General features: G+C 52.8%; 1 protein-coding gene across 2 annotated transcripts; it reads right to left on the bottom strand.

Annotated features, from left to right (window-relative positions):
- Window positions 1-717: 717 nt before the first annotated feature.
- BATF2 (basic leucine zipper ATF-like transcription factor 2) lies at window positions 718-6837 on the bottom strand. Of its 2 annotated transcripts, none has more exons than XM_059401931.1 (3): window positions 6711-6837; window positions 5318-5419; window positions 718-2381 (listed from the first exon to the last, which is right to left on the bottom strand). In XM_059401931.1, the coding sequence occupies exons 1-3, from the start codon at window positions 6747-6749 to the stop codon at window positions 1695-1697; spliced, it is 828 nt and encodes a 275-aa protein (XP_059257914.1). In that variant the 5' UTR covers window positions 6750-6837; the 3' UTR covers window positions 718-1694. The 2 variants fall into 2 exon arrangements, with proteins under 2 accessions (XP_059257914.1, XP_059257922.1); XM_059401939.1 differs by having other exon boundaries at window positions 718-2378.
- Between the last annotated feature and the right edge of the window lie 11220 nt (window positions 6838-18057).

The raw sequence follows: 18057 nt of genomic DNA, 5'->3' as shown, positions 1-18057 counted from the left end.
TTGGGTCACATTGATGAGTACGTGCCGGCCCCTTCAAGCTGGGCTCATGGGAGGAGTATGGGGCAGGTAGAAGGCAGGATCATCTGTGTTCGATGAACACAGTGCTCCTGATGTCCCATCAGGTCTGTGCCACTTCCTGGCTATGTGTCCTTGGGCTTGGTACTTAACACTCCCAGGCCTCAGTTTCCCCTTCTGAATAGTGGGAGTAATGCCCATACCTACCTCACAGAATTATTAGAGGCATAACCTGGAGTTAACCCAGCACAGTATCTGACAAATTTTAGGGTATATGGACTCAAGCCAGAACACAGTATCCTCGCACACACACACCCCCTACTCCTTGTTGAGTCCTGGACTCAACATGGTACACGGACTCTCATTCCAGACTCCAGCTGACCCCCAATCAAAAGCACCTTGGCTTTCCTCCCACCAGCCTGCTCTCCGTGAACCTGTGCTGACCCCGGCTGGGGCACCATCTGCAATCCTGCAACCATCACACTTGGTCTAGTTGTGTGGTCCTGGGCAAGTTCAGCCCGGCTCTGGGTCTCAGCTTCCTCCTCTGCGATATTCAGAGGAGATTAAATGGGAAGGGGTACGAGGGATTGCCCACCTCTAAATAGAGTTTAGAGGAGGATTAGTCCCTCTTCTTTCAAAGGCCTTCAGTTTCAACCGTGCCGAGTACGACCAGAGATTTAACGAACGGGCAAAGGCAAAAAGAATTGGAAAACACTTTGATTTATTTACCATAACATGTGTGCCGAGACTTGTGCTCAGTGTCCCGGAGTGTGTCAAATACCAGCATAGTGTCTGTTTACATGTGTGTGAAAATCTGGGGGAAGATTTGGGGTTTCTCATCTCAGGCTCCTTACAGAGCTTGTCCTGAGTCTGAGTGAGAACCCCTCCCTATGACCCCATCCCGGCGATACTGCCGCTGAGCTCCTGCCTGGGAGAGGCAGGGAGCTATTGGGGAATAGCCTGGAGAGCTGACCTTGGAGAATCTTCCACAGGTCTTGGTATGGCTATGGGTGCCCCTCCTGCAGAAATCCCTGGAGGGGGACTGTTCCAGGCTTCTCCCCAACTCCAGACTTCAGGTTCAGTTCCTTGGCACTGAAAACACTGCTAGGGGACAAAGAGTCCACTTCTGGGCCTTCTGGGCCCCTGCCTGGCCTCTCCCCATGCAGGCTTGGACTCTGGACTAGCCCCAGCTAGGGCGGGGTTTCAGGAACTGTCCATGGCTCTGGGAATCGAAAACCAGAAGGAAAAGCTCCTCCCTGCTCCCAGCACGTAAACCTCCTCATACCAGCCCCCAGTTTCTAGGACTTTAGCTCCTAGGGTGCCTGGGTGAGGATCCCACCAGGAGAAGGAAGAGCAGATGGTGGTGTTTCAGGTCCCCCAAAAAGACTTTGTGACCTTGGGCATGTCACACGGCTTCTCTGGCCTCTGTCTCTTTATCTAAAAAGGTGGCGTGACCATCTGGATTTTTGCGGAATGACCATGAAGTTGAAATAAGATAAAGGCGGTCACAGGGCCCAGCGGAGTGCTGGGCAGCAGCAATGACGTTCTTTTCCTGGTGAAATGGTGGGCCAGCTGGTCAACCAAGAAAGGCAACCTCCAGTGGAAGACGAGGAGATGCCTGTGTGCTAAGGCTGCTACTTCAGCCCAAGGAAGGGGCTAGCTCAGCTCCCAGGGATGCGTTAGAAGTGGACTTGAGCAGAGGAGAGCAGGGGGAAGGCCAAGAGGGGGTGGGGGCTGGGATCCACCCCCAGCCCGAGCTGATGTGCAGCTGAGAGCACCCCAGGCTTGTGCTCGCTACCCTGCAGGCAGGCCACCCCCAGAGCCACTGAGAGGTTGTCAGCGGAAGACCCCAGCTTCCCGCTGGTGGGGTACTCCATCACAAGGGGTTGTAGAGGGCCGCATAGGGCTGGGGGGCTGGGCAGTAGGGTGTCGAGCTCAGAAGAAGGCCTTGGAAGGCTGGAGCCAAGGGGTGAGGCTGACTGGACAGGGCTGGGGGATGGCTGGGCAGAAGGTGCAGTGACCTTGGTAGAGCCAAGGGACAGAGAGGGCAGAGGGGACACGGGGAGGCCAGGCGAACTGTGAGGCTGCAGATCTGGAGAGAGCCGGTGAGCCGAGGGAGAGGAGACTGGGGTCTGGAACAGGCCCAGAGGCTCCTGGCAGCCATGTTGTCCGTGGAACACGGGGTCTGGGGGCCGCTCCGTCTGGCCCCAGCCGCCAGGGGTCCCTGGAGCCAAGCAGGTGGCAGAGTCCACGAGGCACATGTCCTCGTGTGTGCGCAGGGTCCGGCTCCACCACACCAGCTCGGCCTGCAGGGCCTGGATCTCCTTCCGCAGCACATGGTTGTGCTTCTCCAGGGTCTCGTGCTGCTGGGGGCAGAAGCAGATAGGTGGGGGAGGGGATGTCAGCCAGCACGTGTCTTCTACCCAGCCCCCAGCATCCTGAACTTAGGGGGAAAGGTATACTGCTGTCCAAATGCCTGAGCAGGGGCCCCTTGGCTCCTCTCTGGCCGGCTCTCCCACAACCACCCAGCCCATCTCTCCCATTCTGCTCCTACTGGGGAGCAGACTGGCCTGCACTCCACTTCTACCCCCAGTCCCCTGAGCCGGCTGGTCTCCACCAGCCGGCCACCTCCACTCACCTGAGAACTCCATCAGCCTCCTGACTGGGGCATCCCTGAAACCGTCCTGTCCTCTTGGCCCAGAGGAACCATTTGGTAATTATTACATCAACTGTACGTCCAAGTTCAAGACCTTCAAAGTCTCCCCATGCCTCCCTGGGCACCGTGGCCCCAGCTCACCCTGGAGGTGTATCTGTCTGACATCTCCTGCTCCCCTGAACTTCCTGTCCCTCCGGTGGACTCTGCTTCTTCACATTTCCTGTCTCCTCTGCCCGCACACTCTGCCAGCACCTCCCCCACTGGGCTAACCCTGACATGGCCTTCTCATGACCGTTTGGAGGTCATTCTGTCTTGCACACCTCTAGGCGGCTTCATGCCCTTGTCAGACCTCCCTAGCACCCAGAACTGACTCACGGGGGCACTGTGAGAGGAGCCCTGGGTGGTGTTTGCACCAGAACGTTCTACTCGGCACTCCTGAACCAGCAGCTGGTAGGTTCTGTTCTGCTGGACTCTGCGTTCTGCTTACCCACTGAGAGCAAGCAGTTTCTAAACGACCATTTATAGTGACAGCAATGAAAGAACTTTCTTTCCACGGCTCCAAAGGGTGAGTGACTTCCTCTGGTTCCCTCCCCTACATCACTACTTTTGTGGACAATTTTTTATTTATCTTTTATTTATTTTCCTTTTTTCATTTATTTGAGAGAGAGAGAGCCTGCGTGTGCGGGGGAGGGGGAGAGACAGAAGCTCAAGCCGACTCCTGGCGGAGCACAAGGCCCCAGCCAGGCTCCATGTGGGGCTCGATCTCATGACCCTCATGACCTGAGCCGAAACCAGGAACCCACGGAGCCACACAGGCACCCTTTTTGCAGACAGTTTTTAAAAGGAGAAGCCACGAGGGTGTTTTACATAAAAAAGTTGCTGCAGACATGAACTCAAAATGCAAACAAGCCTCAAAACCACCAGCAGCCCTACTCCTGGGCTGGTCTCTGCATGTGGAATGATATTTTTAAAACCCGGCATTAGGTCACCTCTCACCTAAATTCTCCAAAGGCTTCAATTCACCTCCAGAAACGGAGTCACTCGCTGGGTCCCTCCTATGTTCACTCGCCACCTCCAGGCCGCTCACGTGTTACCTCCTCAGGGAAGGAGTCCCCAGCTCCATCACCTCGCCCTCCCTGCTCCCTTGTCTCTTCCCTGCTGTACTTGACCCCACAGTGCTCATCACCAGCTGACACCCCAAACCCCTCATGGATCATTGATTTTCTGTCTGGCTCCCCCATGAAAATATGAGCCCTGGAGAGTGTGGGGTAGGCTTTTGTCTGCTGTGTCCACAGCTGTATCGCCAATGCTGAGAACTGTACCTGCCACACTGGAGACACTCAATAGAACTTTCTAGAAGGAAGGAACACGTGAATGCATGAAGTCTCTACCCTGTCAGGACGGTGCCCTGGTTCTCACTCATACACACTCATGCCAGCGCTATTTCATCTGCCGGCAATGCCTTTTCCTACCCTCATCCGTTTGGAAAACTCCTATGCATCCTTTAAGACCAGCTCAGACTCCATCCCCATGGACACCCCGATTCCGTGACCTGTGTGTTGCCCCACCCAGGTGCTCCTAGAGCGCTTTATTCTGACTCTATCATCTGCTCCACAGGGCACAACTGAGTTTCTTCTATTTGTCGGGCCCTGTTCCAGGGATGGGGAAAGAGCAGGGGACAAAATCATTCCCTCCCTTCACAGTGCTTCCAGTCTGGTGAGGGAGACAAGCAACAGACCTCTAAAAATCTAAGTCAGAAAACAGGTAGCAGCTGGGTCTGGAGATCGGGTGTTTTAGGAAAAGCCTTCTGAGGAGCTGACATTTAAACCAAACCGCCGGAAAGAGTGAGGATCTAGCCGGGCTGAGGTCTGAGGCTAGAGGGAATGGTCTCTGCAGAATGACTGGGTGTGCGTGGCCAGTGAAGGAACAGGGAGAACAGGGTGTGGGGTTAAGGGGAGGAGACAGCATAGGACCTTTGGCAGGGAGGGTTGTGAATTTCACTCAGCGCTCTAAGGACTAAGGTGTAAGCAGCTTTCCCAAGGGCCAGGTCCTGAGCCCAGCTCTGAATCCCCTTCCCTGGGATGAAACTGGTGATGTCCTTTCTCTCTGCACAGAGGAAGAAAAGCTCCAAGGGTCAGGTTACCACCCAAGGTCAAGTTACCATCCAAGGTTAAGAGGCGAGGAAAGTGGAGCCTCCTACCCCGCCCACCGCCCACTGGGGTCCTTTGCCTCTTCTAGTCTCCACAAGGGTCCTGACTGTGGGCAGGGGTTGTGGTCTCCATTTTTGGATGAGGACAGGGAAGCTCAGCCAAGGAGGTAACTTGTAGGTATGAGTGCCACGGACTGGGACTGTAAAGCCAGTCCCTCTTCAACCTGAACCAGTTTCTCTTAGGGTGAGTGCTTGTCTCTTCTCCCTAGATCCGGGGCGCCTCAAGGGCAGGGCTGGGCCTCGGACACACCTTTGTGTCCCCAGAGGCCACCCCGAGTCTGGCACAGTTTGTACTCAGCACCTCTCTCCGGCTCAGGCGACCTGGGAACACACAACCGTGGAGGGGGAGCTGCTCACAGGCAGGGAGATGGGGATGGAGAAGAGGCAGCCAGGCCAGGTAAGTGGAGTCAGGGTCGGGAGAGGAAGGCACCCCTGACCTGGTGCAGGGCGTCCGCCTTGTCCGTGTGCTTCTGCCGGCTGCGCTGGGCCGCTGCGCGGTTCTTCTGTTTCTTCTTCAGCCTCTGATGGTCCTCGGGGTCCTGCAGGGTATGAGGCAGAGAACTCAAGGGTTCCGGCAGATGCCTGCACCCTCTGACCTGGCCATCTGTAAAGCCACACCCTCCCCGATCCAATTCCCCAAGGGTCTCCCGTCTCCTAGAGGACCTCCTCTGGCTTCCTGGGCACCCACACACGGCATCGCTCGCGTGGTACACCTTGTTGCAACACCTGCCTCACCCACACATCCTGCTTACAGCTCCCGATGGGGGAGGACACATGGAGAAGCCCAAAGCCTCAGTTCCAATGCAGACAGAACTGACTTCACGCCTACGCTCTCCTTAGCAGCCATCTGGCTCTGGGCAAATCGCTCCCTTCTCTGAGCCCCACCGCCTCATCTGTGCAAGAGCCATAAAACAGGCATGCGCCTCGTCTGCAAGGTCAGGACCAGGGTCCGATCCGGCTCTGTGAGCCCGTGCCCAGCCCAAGCCCAAAGCTCATATTCAGGGACTCAACAGACATTTATGGAGCACCTACTGTATGCTGGGCACTGAGCGAGGGAGACAGAACCGCAAATCAGGCAGGCAAAAATCCCTGCCCTCCAGTTGCTGACATTCTAGGGTGGCTGCAACCTGGAAGGAATGCATGAGTGGACCCGAAGCTCCCCAGCAGTGCCCCTCCCCTTCCCCTGGGCCCCACATTAGGGGGTCCTGGTCCATGAAACTTAGACAAGATTTTTAACCCCAATGCCCAAAGTTTTGGAAGGTCAGGCAAGAGAGAATGTTGGAGCCCCACAGCCCAAATCCCCCTTCCCCTAGGTCACTCTGCAGGTGTGTTCTGAGTGTAGGGAGCTCAGATAAGACCCTGTCCTCCCTGGCTGAGGACTCCATGCTGCTCAGTTCAAGGTCACTAGAATTGCAGGTGCTGGGAGGCCCAAGAGACTGGAGCCTGGTGGGGGGAAAAGACCTGTGCTTGACAGAAGGAAGTGGGCTTCTGGTCCTTGGGTCCCAGGAGAGGAACAGGGCCTCCAAGGGAAGCCAAGCCAGGGAATTTGGGGAGGGCAGTGGGGGGAGGGGTGGGCGAGGGGACAGCCTTATTCAGAAGCCACATTCTAAACGGGAACGTGGCTCTGTCCCCTGAGAGCAGGAAAGCCCGCATTTCAATCACCTGGGGAAACTGAAGCCCAGAGAGGGTTTATGTGGGTCCCACGGTCACACCGCCCATAAGTACAGAGCTGGGACTAGAAGCTCTGAACACGTTCCTCCCGGCCTAGAAACTGGGGACGCTTGGCCCTATTCCCCTTCTCATCCCCTGTCCCTGGTTCCCTGTACTCACCGTCCTGGTCAGTAGCCCATTGCCCCCACAGAGGTGCATGGCTTAGGCAGAGGGTAGGCAGAGGCTCAGTTGGGGTGTCCCTCTGCCACTGTGACCTCCCAGTGCCCTCTGGGGGCCCAAGGAAGTGGCAGCTCTTTAAATCCCCGGTGACCACTCCGCCCCCAGCAAACCAAGTTTCAGTTTCTTCTAAAGCCACCAGCTGCTCAGAATCCCTGGCTCGGGTTGGCTCACGTGGCTGGAATTTCCTAACATGAACTGGCCTTCCGGTTGGGTCCCTTTTCTGGAAGGAGAATGAGGGAGGGTGGCCAGAGGAGGGGAGACCAAAAGCCTGTTAGGGGGAGGGGTGTTCTGGGGGAGCAAGAGCAGGCGGCCAGGCGCAGAGCCAAGAGGGGAAGCCAATGGGGAGCCGAGGGCTCATGTGGGACATGGGAGGGCCTCTGGGCTCTGGCATTGCCAACCGTCCATGTTCGCAGCCCACCTCTGGCCCGTTGGAGCTGCGTGGCTTTGAGAAGGTGATTCACCCTCTCTGAGCCTTAGTTTCCTCATCTCTAACCAGTGTAGGGGGTGGAACAAATAGCTATTCACAGCTTCACAGAGGAACCAAGCAAGACAATACAACCACCCCCAAACCCTCTGAGACCAATGTTGAGGCAAGTGTGCAAAAATAAGCAATGGCCCTTAAGTAGGAGAACAGATGGATAAATTACTGTGTTTTCATTCAACAGACCACGCAGCAGGAGAGGGAGTGGTGTCTAGCGGTTAGGAGAACAGCTTCCAAGCTATGTGACTTGGGGACATAATTTCACCTTTCTGGGGCGCCTGGGCGGCTCAGTCTTAAGCGTCTGCCTTTGGCTCAGGTCATGATCTCGGGGTCCTGGGTCAAGCCCCACATCGGGCTCCCTGCCCAACATGGAGCCTGCTTCTCCTTCCCCCTCTGTCTGCTGCTCCCCCTGCTTGTGCTCTCTCGCTCCTTCTCGCTCTCTCAAACAAATAAACACAATCTTAAAAAAATAAGAATTTCACCTTTCTGCGCCTTTGTTTTCAAATCTATAAAGTGGGGATAAAAATAGTTCTGATGGGAACGTGACATGAGTTGAAGCGGGCAAGGCACCTGTCACTGTGCTTGGTACAGAGGAAGAGTTCAACAAGTATTTGCAGCCATGAGCTGTGGCCGGTTCGGAGCTGCACTGAGCATCGCGTGCCTGCGAGTCCATCGTGTCCAGCGGGTTGAAAATCACAAGCTGCAGCAAGGTCCGAACAACACCAGTTCTGTAAGGTGTAATCATATGGGTACGCGAATTTGTAATAAAAGTATAAAAATGTGGGGCGCCTGGATGGCTCAGTGGGTTAAGCCTCTGCCTTCAGCTCAGGTCATGATCTCAGGATCCTGGGATCGAGTTCCGCGCCAGGCTCTCTGCTCAGCAGGGAGCCTGCGTCCCCGCGCCCCGCCCCCCCCCCCACCTGCCTCTCTGCCTACTTGTGATCTCTCTCTCTCTCTGTCAAATAAATAAATAAAATCCTTTTTAAAAAAAGGTATTAAAATGTGCATGTGAGGGATGCCTGGGTGGCTCAGTGGTTTTAGCCTGGGTGGCTCAGTGGTTTCAGACCTCTGCCTTCAGCTCAGGTCATGATCCCGGGGTCCTGGGATTGAGCCCCGCATCTGGCTCCTTGCTCAGCGGGGAGCCTGCTTCTCTCTCTGCCTCTGCCTGCCACTCTGCCTGCTTGTGCTCTCTCTCTTTCTGACAAATAAATAAATAAAATCTTTAAAAAAAAGATTTTATTTATTTATTTGACAGACAGAGATCACAAGTAGGCTCTGCCTAGAATCCGGCACCAAACCAGCCTGGGCTTTAGATTCAGACTCTGCTCTGATATTAGGAAGTAGGAACTCGAAGGTCGGTGACCTGCAGCGTCAGTGTTGTATCTGCACGCTGCAGACGACAATGAGATCAAACCTAGTTTACAAAGTTGCTTTGAAGATGGAAAAGAATGAGCTGAGAAGAAAGCTCTTTGCATATTGCAAAGTGCTCTCCCACTAGAATCCATTCCCGTTGGTGAGACTGGTGGGAACGCAGGATTAACGAAGCCTCCTAATTTGGCCTCCGTCCTTGAAAGGGGCCTTGGAGCAGAGGCTGAAGTGGGGCACCTCCTGCGGGGAGGCTGCCTTGATGTCTCTGGAAGATTTTTGTTCCAGAAACCAAGAGGGCCAGGTCATCGTGCCCAAGGCAGGCCCCTATGGGCTCAGTAAGCCAGTGCATGAGCTCCAAAGGGAAGGATCTGGGGAAGCCACACACATAATGTAACCAAGAAAAAATATCTGTGGGTCAGGGGGCAGTGGCTAGGGCCCCATTGTTCCCCAACTCAGCCCCCAGCTCCAGACTCGGATCCCCAGTCTTTCCCTCTGCAGACCCTAGTCCTGGGAGGAAGGGAGACAGTCCCTGAGTGTGCCTGTGGCCCCTCTCCAGAGGCCACAGCCCCGGAGGAAGTCTGAAGGAGGCAGCGTTTATGGCTGGCCCTCCCTGAGGCGTGGCAGGGATGAGGGACACAGAATGGGTAATGTTTAACCATGAATGGCTGTGCGTGGCTTCCCCCAGACTGGCTGCACAGGCTTCAGGGTCCCCCAGGGCAACTTCTCACTTAGAAGGGGAAGACACTAATGCCTGGAGAGGTCAGGTGGCCTGGGAGGAGGGGACAGAGCTGGAGGCAGGACACGCCTCTCCTCCGAGGCTTGAGTCCCCGTCCATAGCCAGGTTGGAAGGGCTTGATCCTCTAGGTCAAAGCCCGAGGCTCCCACAGTGGGAGGCTTGGAGGCCTCCCCAGACTAGAGCTACAGAGTGAGACCTTGGGCAATGGTTCTTTCCTGTCTTACTCTCTGAAGTATCCCCAGGGCCTCAGACACTGCCTCCACATAGGGGGTGTTCAACAGATGAATGAACGAACAGAAGTCCTGCCGACAGCTTGTCAGAAACCCCAGAAGCTTCCTGGACAAGTAAAGAAGCTTCTGCCTTATTTATTCCCATAGGACCTGCTTTGGGTTCCTGGGGGTCTCTCCTTAGCCAGCCTCCTCATTTTACCAGTGAGGAAACAGAGGCACAGGGAGGATAGAGTCCCCCAGCTGGTTTGAGAGATGTCCTGCCCAGTTCCTTCCCACACCTTACAGGCTTGGAGGGATGCTGGAGGTCTCTAGTTATCCAGGAATGAGGAGCCTCTGGCTAGGTCTCCCCCACCGTGTACACCCCTCACTTGAGGCCTGGTCTTCTTTGCAGAGCAGAGAAAGAGGCCAAGTGGTTGCGGATGGAGCCGAGACTGGCTACTGGCTTCCCACTTGCAACTGTGGATGGGCCTGCCTGGGAGTGAAGCCTCGGCCACATCGGTTCACACTCGGCCCAGGACAGGAGCCACACACCCAGCACATCAGCTGGCAGGGAGGGGTGGGGAGTCTACAGCAACAGAGGACACTTCCTTCTGGGGAGATCAGAGGTCTTCCAAAGAAGAAACTCTTCAGCAAGGACATCGAAGGACAGGTAGGCTCTATTCTGGCACCTGGACATTTTTTTTATAAGATTTTATTTATTTATTTGACATATAGAGATCACAAGTAGGCAGAGAGGCAGGCAGAGAGAGAGAGAGAGGAGGAAGCAGGCTCCCTGCTAAGCAGAGACCCCAATGTGGGGCTTGATCCCAGGACCCTGGGATCATGACCCGAGCAGAAGGCAGAGGCTTTAACCCACTGAGCCACCCAGGTGCCTCTGGGACATGGAACTTGATCTCGGGTAAGTCACTTAACTCTTCATGCCTCTTTCGTAAAATGGGCATGATAAAAAAGGGATTTGATGAACTCATATGGAAAGGGCTTAGTACAGTGCCTGGCACACAGAGAGTCACATACACATCAGTAAAACTTTTAACAAAGGTATTCAATAAATATCTGATAAATTTTTGTTCACATAACCAAAGGCTTGTATTTTATTTCATTATTATTATGTATTTTAAGAAAAAAATGGTGGAGGGGTGCCTGGGTGGCTCAGTTGGTTAAGTGTCTGCCTTCGGCTCAGGTCATGATCCTAGAGTCAGAGTCTTGGGATCGAGCCCCACGTTGGGCTCCCTGCACAGCGAGGCGTCTGTTCTGTCCTTCCCCCTGCTCGTTTTCTCTCTCTCTCCCTATCTCTCACTCTCTCAAATAAATAAAAAATCTTAAAAAAAAAAAAAAAAAAAAAAAGAAAGAAAGAAAAGGAAAGGAAAAAAAGGTGGAGTCCATGAGGGATGAGATTTTTTTCCCCCTAATGAAATACCTTCTCAGTGGGAAAAAAAAAAAAAAAGCGTTGCTGTCCCTGTGTAAGCAGCAGTACTTAATATTTCAAATCAGTTGCTCGGGGCGCCTAGGTGGCTCAGTGGGTTAAAGCCTCTGCCTTCGGCTTGGGTCATGATCTCAGGGTCCTGGGATCAAGCCCTGAGTCGGGCTCTCTGCTGAGCAGGAAACCTGCTTCACCCCGGCCCTCTGCCTGCCTCTCTGCCTATTTGTGATCTCTCTCTGTCAAATAAGTAAATAAAATCTTCAAAAAAAAAAAAAACTTGAAATCAATTGTTCAAAAGTTCTCATGCTTATAAAGGAGTATTAATAAAAGGTAGGAAATTAGAATTCTCGGTTCTTACTTTTCTAAGTGATCTAACTCCAGCTTACGTTACTGACATGTCTAGAGATACCAGCTTCAGGCACAGCTGGATCATGAAGCCCAGACAACATCATCAGGAGCCAATGTCTCACCCTCGCTCATCCCACATGTTTCCACAAAGGGCCAGGACTTGGTTTGGCTTAAGTCATGTGGCTATTCCTGACGTCAGTCACTGTGGCCAGGTGGTAAGGTAAGATAGGCAAGGCTGGGGTCCCAGGCCCATCCTGGAGTCCAGGAGAAGGGGTCAGCCCTGTCTTAACCCAAGGGATGAGGGGTGAGGGAAGGGCAACCCCCACAGGGCTGTTGGCAGAAGAAGGGGAAACGGATACTGGGCTGACGCCACCATCTTGGCTCAGATTCAGATACGCAGAGGCTGCCGCTAGCCGTCTATCCCTTGGCGGAGTCACATCCCTAGGTGGGATGGACTCCATGCCTCCCATCTCTGACATCAACCCTGCACCCCCTCTTTCCATTGCTTCACAGGGACTCGGGGTGGAAAAGTGGTGGCTTGCTGAGGGGAAGATTCCAGATGAACCGAATGCTGGGCTGGGACTAGGGCAGCAACATCGTGGGGACTCCCCAGGGCGGAGGGAAGAGAGGACTTTCACTTCAGCAGGGCACCCTGTGAACACCCATCCCAGCTGCCATCTGCAAATAGCCGGGCTTCCCAGGAACTGGATGACTTCACCAGGGCTCAGTGACCCCGTCACTGCTCAGTGGTTAGTGGAAGCTGGGGCAGGTGCCCAGCCCTCATCCTGCCAGGCCTCCTGCTGCCCCCAAGCTTTGTGCTTCTGATTCTCTGTTCCTTGAACATACACATCTTTCCAGCAAGCGGACTCAAACTTTGGGAGTGGGCAGGGAGTATAAATAATCAACAAGTGAGTACTGGGGTCAGCAAACCTTCCCAGGGCTTTGCAGGATGTGACCCGGGGGACAGCAGCTCCTGGATTTTTCAGGTGGCCCAAGTCCCACACAGGCTATGGTTCAAATGCCTGCTCTGTCACTTCCAGCTGTGTGACCTTAAACATGGCCTGTGGTTTCTCTGGGCCTCAGTTTCCTTGTCTGTAAAATGGGGATAATACCCTGGCCAGAGCTGTCATGATGATGGAAACCATGGATGGAAAGCAGTCACCAGGGGTGCCTGGGTGCTCTGTGGGTTAAGTGTCCAACACTTGATTTTGGCTCAGGTCATGATCTTAGGGCCATGGAATCAAGTCCCACGTCTGGCTCTGGGCTCCGGTTGTGAAGTTTGCTTGAGATTCTCTGTCTCCCTCTCTTCCTCTCTGCCCCTCCCCCTGCCCACACTCTCTCTCTCAAAATAGATGAAAATAAAATCAGGAAGGAAGTCACCAGCAAATTCCCTCTTTCCCTCTTTTCCCAGAGTCCCTGGCCAGCTCTCCCTTGTCCCATCTCCAGGGTCTGCTGCAGACGGCAGAGAAGCCCAGGCTGGGAACCCTGCTTAGATCCTAGACACCGAGAGGAGGGACTGTCACCTTGGCCTTTGAGGGAGCCTCTCCACTCCCCAAATGGCATTCCCTCATGTTGTCTTTGGTGTTGGTTCCCATAAGAGCTCTGGGCCTTGTTTGGAGGCTAATGGTGGGGGGCCGGGTGGGGGGCGGCCAGGCAGGGTCACAAGCCAGAGTCTGGAGAGGCTTAGTGCGGTGGGATATATGAGCCCAGCTCAGCGTGGCCAGTGTCCCCCAAGCAAGAGACAAGAGAGCACGTGTATTGGCTGACCCATCCCAAGTACTGTACCAAGGGGGTCAAGAACTTTGGCAAGGCAGCTTGGCCGTAAGTCAAGGTCAGAAGACTCGAGACTGCCCACCTGGTCTTCCTGGGATGGCGCCCCGAGTCGGGCTTTCTGCTTGGCGGGGAGTCTGCGTGGCCTTCCCCTCTGTCTTCCACATCCCCACCCTCTGGCTCATGCTCTGTCTCTCTCTCAAATAAATAAAATCTTTTTAAAAAAGTATTAAAAAGATCCATATCCAGCACCAGAGATGGATAATCCAGGAGGGGCAGATGGAGCAAGGTGGTCCGAACACACCAGCTTCTAGTTGCAAGATAACGAAGTACTGGGGACGACGACGTAAGGGGAGACCCCCCAGGCCCAGAGCCAACAGTGCCTCGAGAGGTATAGGGAAGTTACGAGAATAAATCCTAAGAGTTAGCATCGTAAGGAGAATTTCTTCTCCTTTTTCTTTTTCTTTCCTTTATTGTATTTACATGAGAAGCTAAACCTATCACAGCAACCATTTCACCAGGTCAAACCATCATGCTGTAGACCTTAGGCGGTGACCGAGGTCAATCATTTTGCCTCTCAGGTTGCCGAGGGAAGGCATAGCTACCACGCACCCCACCAGTCCGTTCACCCCGCCAGGCGCCGTGGCCACGAGAAGCCTGGGCACAGTATAGCTCTCGAGGACCCCACAGGCACACGTGGTCGTGTTTGTTGGAAGAGCTCAGGCTCTCAAGACCTTCCCCCACTCTAAAGGTTCTGGAAAAGCCTAAGGATGTCATGTGCCCTTGGACGGAGGTGTGCGTGAAGACTTTGTTTTGTCATCTGTAAGTTGGAGTGAGGCAGCCGGGCTGAGGCCAGGAGTGAGGAGGCCTGGACACTCCTGCTTGCCCTGTGAGGATTTATTCGGCCGGGGCCGGCACGTCGTACACACCCACCGGGGACAGCGCCTTTCCTGGGTGCTTGCGGTTTACAGAAAGATCAGGGGTGAGAGTCCTAGAACGGGCCAGAGCAGAACTGTGGTCTGAAGGCCACGGCCATTCCAGCGCACGCACTCCGCCTTCCAGCTCTCCGTTTACTGATTAGTAGGACAAGACCTACACTTGGGTATGCTGCCACCAAGTGATAGTTGATGCTTCTGTCATTCGCCTGGGCTCAAAGATGACTCTCACCAGGGGAAAAAAAAATAGGCTTTCTCTTATCAAAACTATAGCTTTAAACAACGTCCATGAACGTTATACTTCATTATAGAAAATTCATCGAGGGCAAGCTTAAAAATAAATACTTATATACACAAATAAATAAATAAAATACTTAGGTACAGCTCTGGCCAGTGCTTCATGACTAGCAATTTAAGTAAGGCAGGATCTTTTCCCCCGGCTTGCTGTTGTTCCAGGATAAAAAGAGTTCTGTTACTTTTCTTTTATGATTCTAAAGGTGATACACGAAATGTATTGCCGACTCAGAAAGGGTGCACCTCTTACAATTAAAATAATACCAAAAATTTCCTCCCCAGACATTGGGTAAACACGTGTGCCTTTTTAAAAGGCATCTAGAGCTCCATCCTCAAGTTCTAATCCATTTACTGGGCCTCAAGAAACTCTCCCTCCAACAGCAGGTTTCACAGTTGTTAAGATTTGGTATTTCAGTTTCCCGATTCTCTCTTGTGAATATATATATATTCACAGTTTTATATATAGCGACAGCTATATAGATCTTTCCAGTTTTCTTCCAAAGGTATTCCCTAAAGATTTGACTTTCTTAAGAACACCCTTTCTTCCTTTCGATCAGGCAAATAAAAATACCGCCTGTCACTCTCGAGGCTCCTGACCTTGTCTTTAAAACCCGCTCTGCCCCTCCTCTCTACCCTCCCGTCTAGATCTCTAGCTACAGGTGATTGTTATTTTTCTAAGATTTATTATTTATTCCAGAGAGAGAGCGCGAGTGAGTGTGCATGTGCAGAATCTCAAGCAGACTCCATGCTGAGATCGGGACAGGAACCCAAACCAAGAATGCAATGCTTAACCCACTGAGCCCCCCAGGTGCCTCCCTAGGCAATTATTATTCAAAAGTTAAATATAGGACTGCCTGGGTGGCTCAGTGGGTTAAGCATCTGCCTTTGGCTCAGGTCATGATCCCGGGGTCTGGGGATGGAGTCCTGCATCGGGCTCTCTGCTCAGCGGGGAATCTGTTTCTTCCTCTGACCTCTCCCCTCTCCTGCTCGCTCTCTCTCTCTCAAAAAAATAAATAAAAGTAAAATCTTTCTTTTTTTTAAGAAAAATCTTTTAAAAAAAAGTTAAATACAGTTACATCCTGGACCACTATTTCACAGAGCCTTCAGATTTTTGTTTTTAAAGATTTATTTGACAGAAAGAGAGATCACAAGTAGGCAGAGCAACAGGCAGGCTGGGGGGTGGGGTGGGGTGGGTGGAGCAGGCTCCCTGCTGAGCAGAGCGCCTGATGGGCTTGATCCCAGCACCCTGGGATCATGACCTGAGTCAAAGGCAGAGGTTTAACCCACTGAGCCATCCAGGCGCCTGTTTTTTGTTTTGTTCTTTTTTTTTTTTGCTTTTTTAATTGCTATCCATTATAATCCTACCCTGTGGCCTGTGAGAGGCTACAACAGCTTGCACAGAGCACGGCTTTGATCCTGACATTTAAACAAGGGTTTGGATACTAGAGGTGGTCATAAAGTAAATCAATCCAGGTGTGCTTAAGGTAATTTTTTTTTTAGGATTTATTTATTTATTTGACAGACAGACAGAGGCTTTAATCCACTGAGCCACCCAGGCGCCCCTTAAGGTAATTTTTAAGTTTCCCTCAAACCCACTCGAGAGTTAACAGTTGAATGGCAGTGATTTTCAAACTTCCATGACTAGGACTCTCACTCAAAGAGATGTACGTACTCTCACGTACATATAAATATCCGGATTTTTCAACAAATGTGACTTACCTTTACTCCATGGGCAAAGGCAGCGATATGGTCTAGTCGGTTCATTCCACGTAATTTTTTTTAAAGATTTTATTTATTTATTTGACAGACACAGATCACAAGTAGGCAGAGAGGCAGGCAGAGAGAGAGAGAGCAGGAAGCAGGCTCCCAGCTGAGCAGAGAGCCTGACACCGGGCTCGATCCCAGAATCCCGAGACCATGACCCGAGCCAAAGGCAGAGGCTTTAACCCACTGAGCCACCCAGGTGCCCCCCCACATAATTTTTTTGCTAATGCTGCTGGGTTGAACCATACAAAACTGACATCTTTGTAGTCAAAACAGTCAGATCTGAGTGATTTCCTATGGTTCAACGAATTTGTGATCCTAAAGTAGTTTCTCATTCTGCTTAATGGGCTGCACCCCATAAGAAAACACTGTTTTGTGAGTCATTGTTATTACTGTTATTTTTTAAATTAAAATAGGATTGAAAATGGATTTTTCACTTAACGTGTCATAACATCTGCTCCATCTCATCCTTCTCAAAAGCTTCATGGGATCTACCACACCGGTACCCCAGCTTAGGTAACTGATTCCCCACTGGAGGCATTTTCTCCCCCGTTTCTTGTTGTTCCAAACCCTGTCACGGAGAACTTCCTTATCGTAACTGTTCACTCGCTGGTGCTGGAATTTCTGGAGCATAGACTCTCGGAGGCAGAGCGGTAGGCATCTTGTGATCTTAGTTGTGTGTCAAAGCCTTTGGATAAGAGTTAGGCTGCTGTCTCCCCTTTTGTGTGCCTGGTGGAGGGTACACAGTACTGACTGAGGGCACTCCCCCAGGCACCCTGTTCTGTCCAGCCCGCATCTGTCCACAACCTTCTTCTGCAGGACTGGAAGCTCGGGATTGCTCCAGACTTCTCCCTCTCTAGGCCAACACTATGGAGAGCCCCTGAAAAAACGGGGCATCTTCCTGTCAACCGGACCTGAGTTTCCCTGCTGCCCAAGCTCCTTCTAGATTCTCCCGAGGTCACTCTCACATGTACAATAAGGAAACAAAAAGGTTGCCAGGGGGATGAAGCAGAAAACGTAGAGTGCTTTATAAACAATTCACAGAAATCAGCCACTATCTTCAGCTCCGGTGGAACTGTTCTTTCCCAAGCAACAGAGAGCCTTCTACTTGCATTTTCCCTGCAGTGGGCTGGGGGAAGGGCTCAGCCTAAGACCACAAGCTTAGCTCCCCACTCTTGAGTTTACAATTTGCCTACTCCCTATCCTCGTTTTCTTCCCGTCTTCAGGACTTGAGAGCCGAGGTGAAGAACCAAACTCTTGAACAATTTCATTCGTTCAACAACTATTTATTGAGTACCTACTATATGCCAGTCAGGGTATAAGCATCATGTGAAAGGGCTTCTCAACGGAGAGACCACGGACGTCCTGGGCGGGACAGTGCTTCACGCGGGCCTGCTCCCCACCTTCAAAACGACAGGGGCTGTACCTTGCAATTGGGACACCCCCAAAATGCCCCCGCACATTTCGAAACGACCCCTAGGGGGCATTTTCGCCCGCGATGTAGAATCCTCCGCCCACCCTCGACAAACCCAGGAGACGGAGGAAGGGGGAAGCCCGCTAACTGGCAAGTGGAGGATGATGCCGAGGTCCAAGACGGGCAAGATCTGGACCTTGTTTCCGCGGAACGCGGCCAATAACGAGCTTGTCAACCTCCTTGGGGCTCTGAATTCCGACTCCTGGGTCACATCTCCTACTTCCTATGCAGCCAAGATACAACCCGGGTTTCCGTTCCCAACCGAGCCTGGGTTTCTGGGGAGGAGGATTGGCGGGGCCCTTGTACCCCAAGCCCTCGGGAAGCGAAGGGTTAACGCGGGCGGCCCCGCAGAAGCCCCCAGCGCCGCTAGAGGGACCAGCACTGCCCGGCGCCTTCGCGGTCACGTGGGAGCGAGGGCGGGACCAAACGAGAGGCCGACCAATAGACTGCGCTGTCGGTGGGCGTGA

This window comes from Mustela nigripes, chromosome 1 (genome assembly GCF_022355385.1).
Source record: "Mustela nigripes isolate SB6536 chromosome 1, MUSNIG.SB6536, whole genome shotgun sequence".
NCBI classification, from domain to species: Eukaryota; Metazoa; Chordata; class Mammalia; order Carnivora; family Mustelidae; genus Mustela; species Mustela nigripes.
The sequence above is the reverse complement of the archived record's forward strand: the minus strand, read 5'-3'. Positions and strand labels throughout refer to the sequence as shown.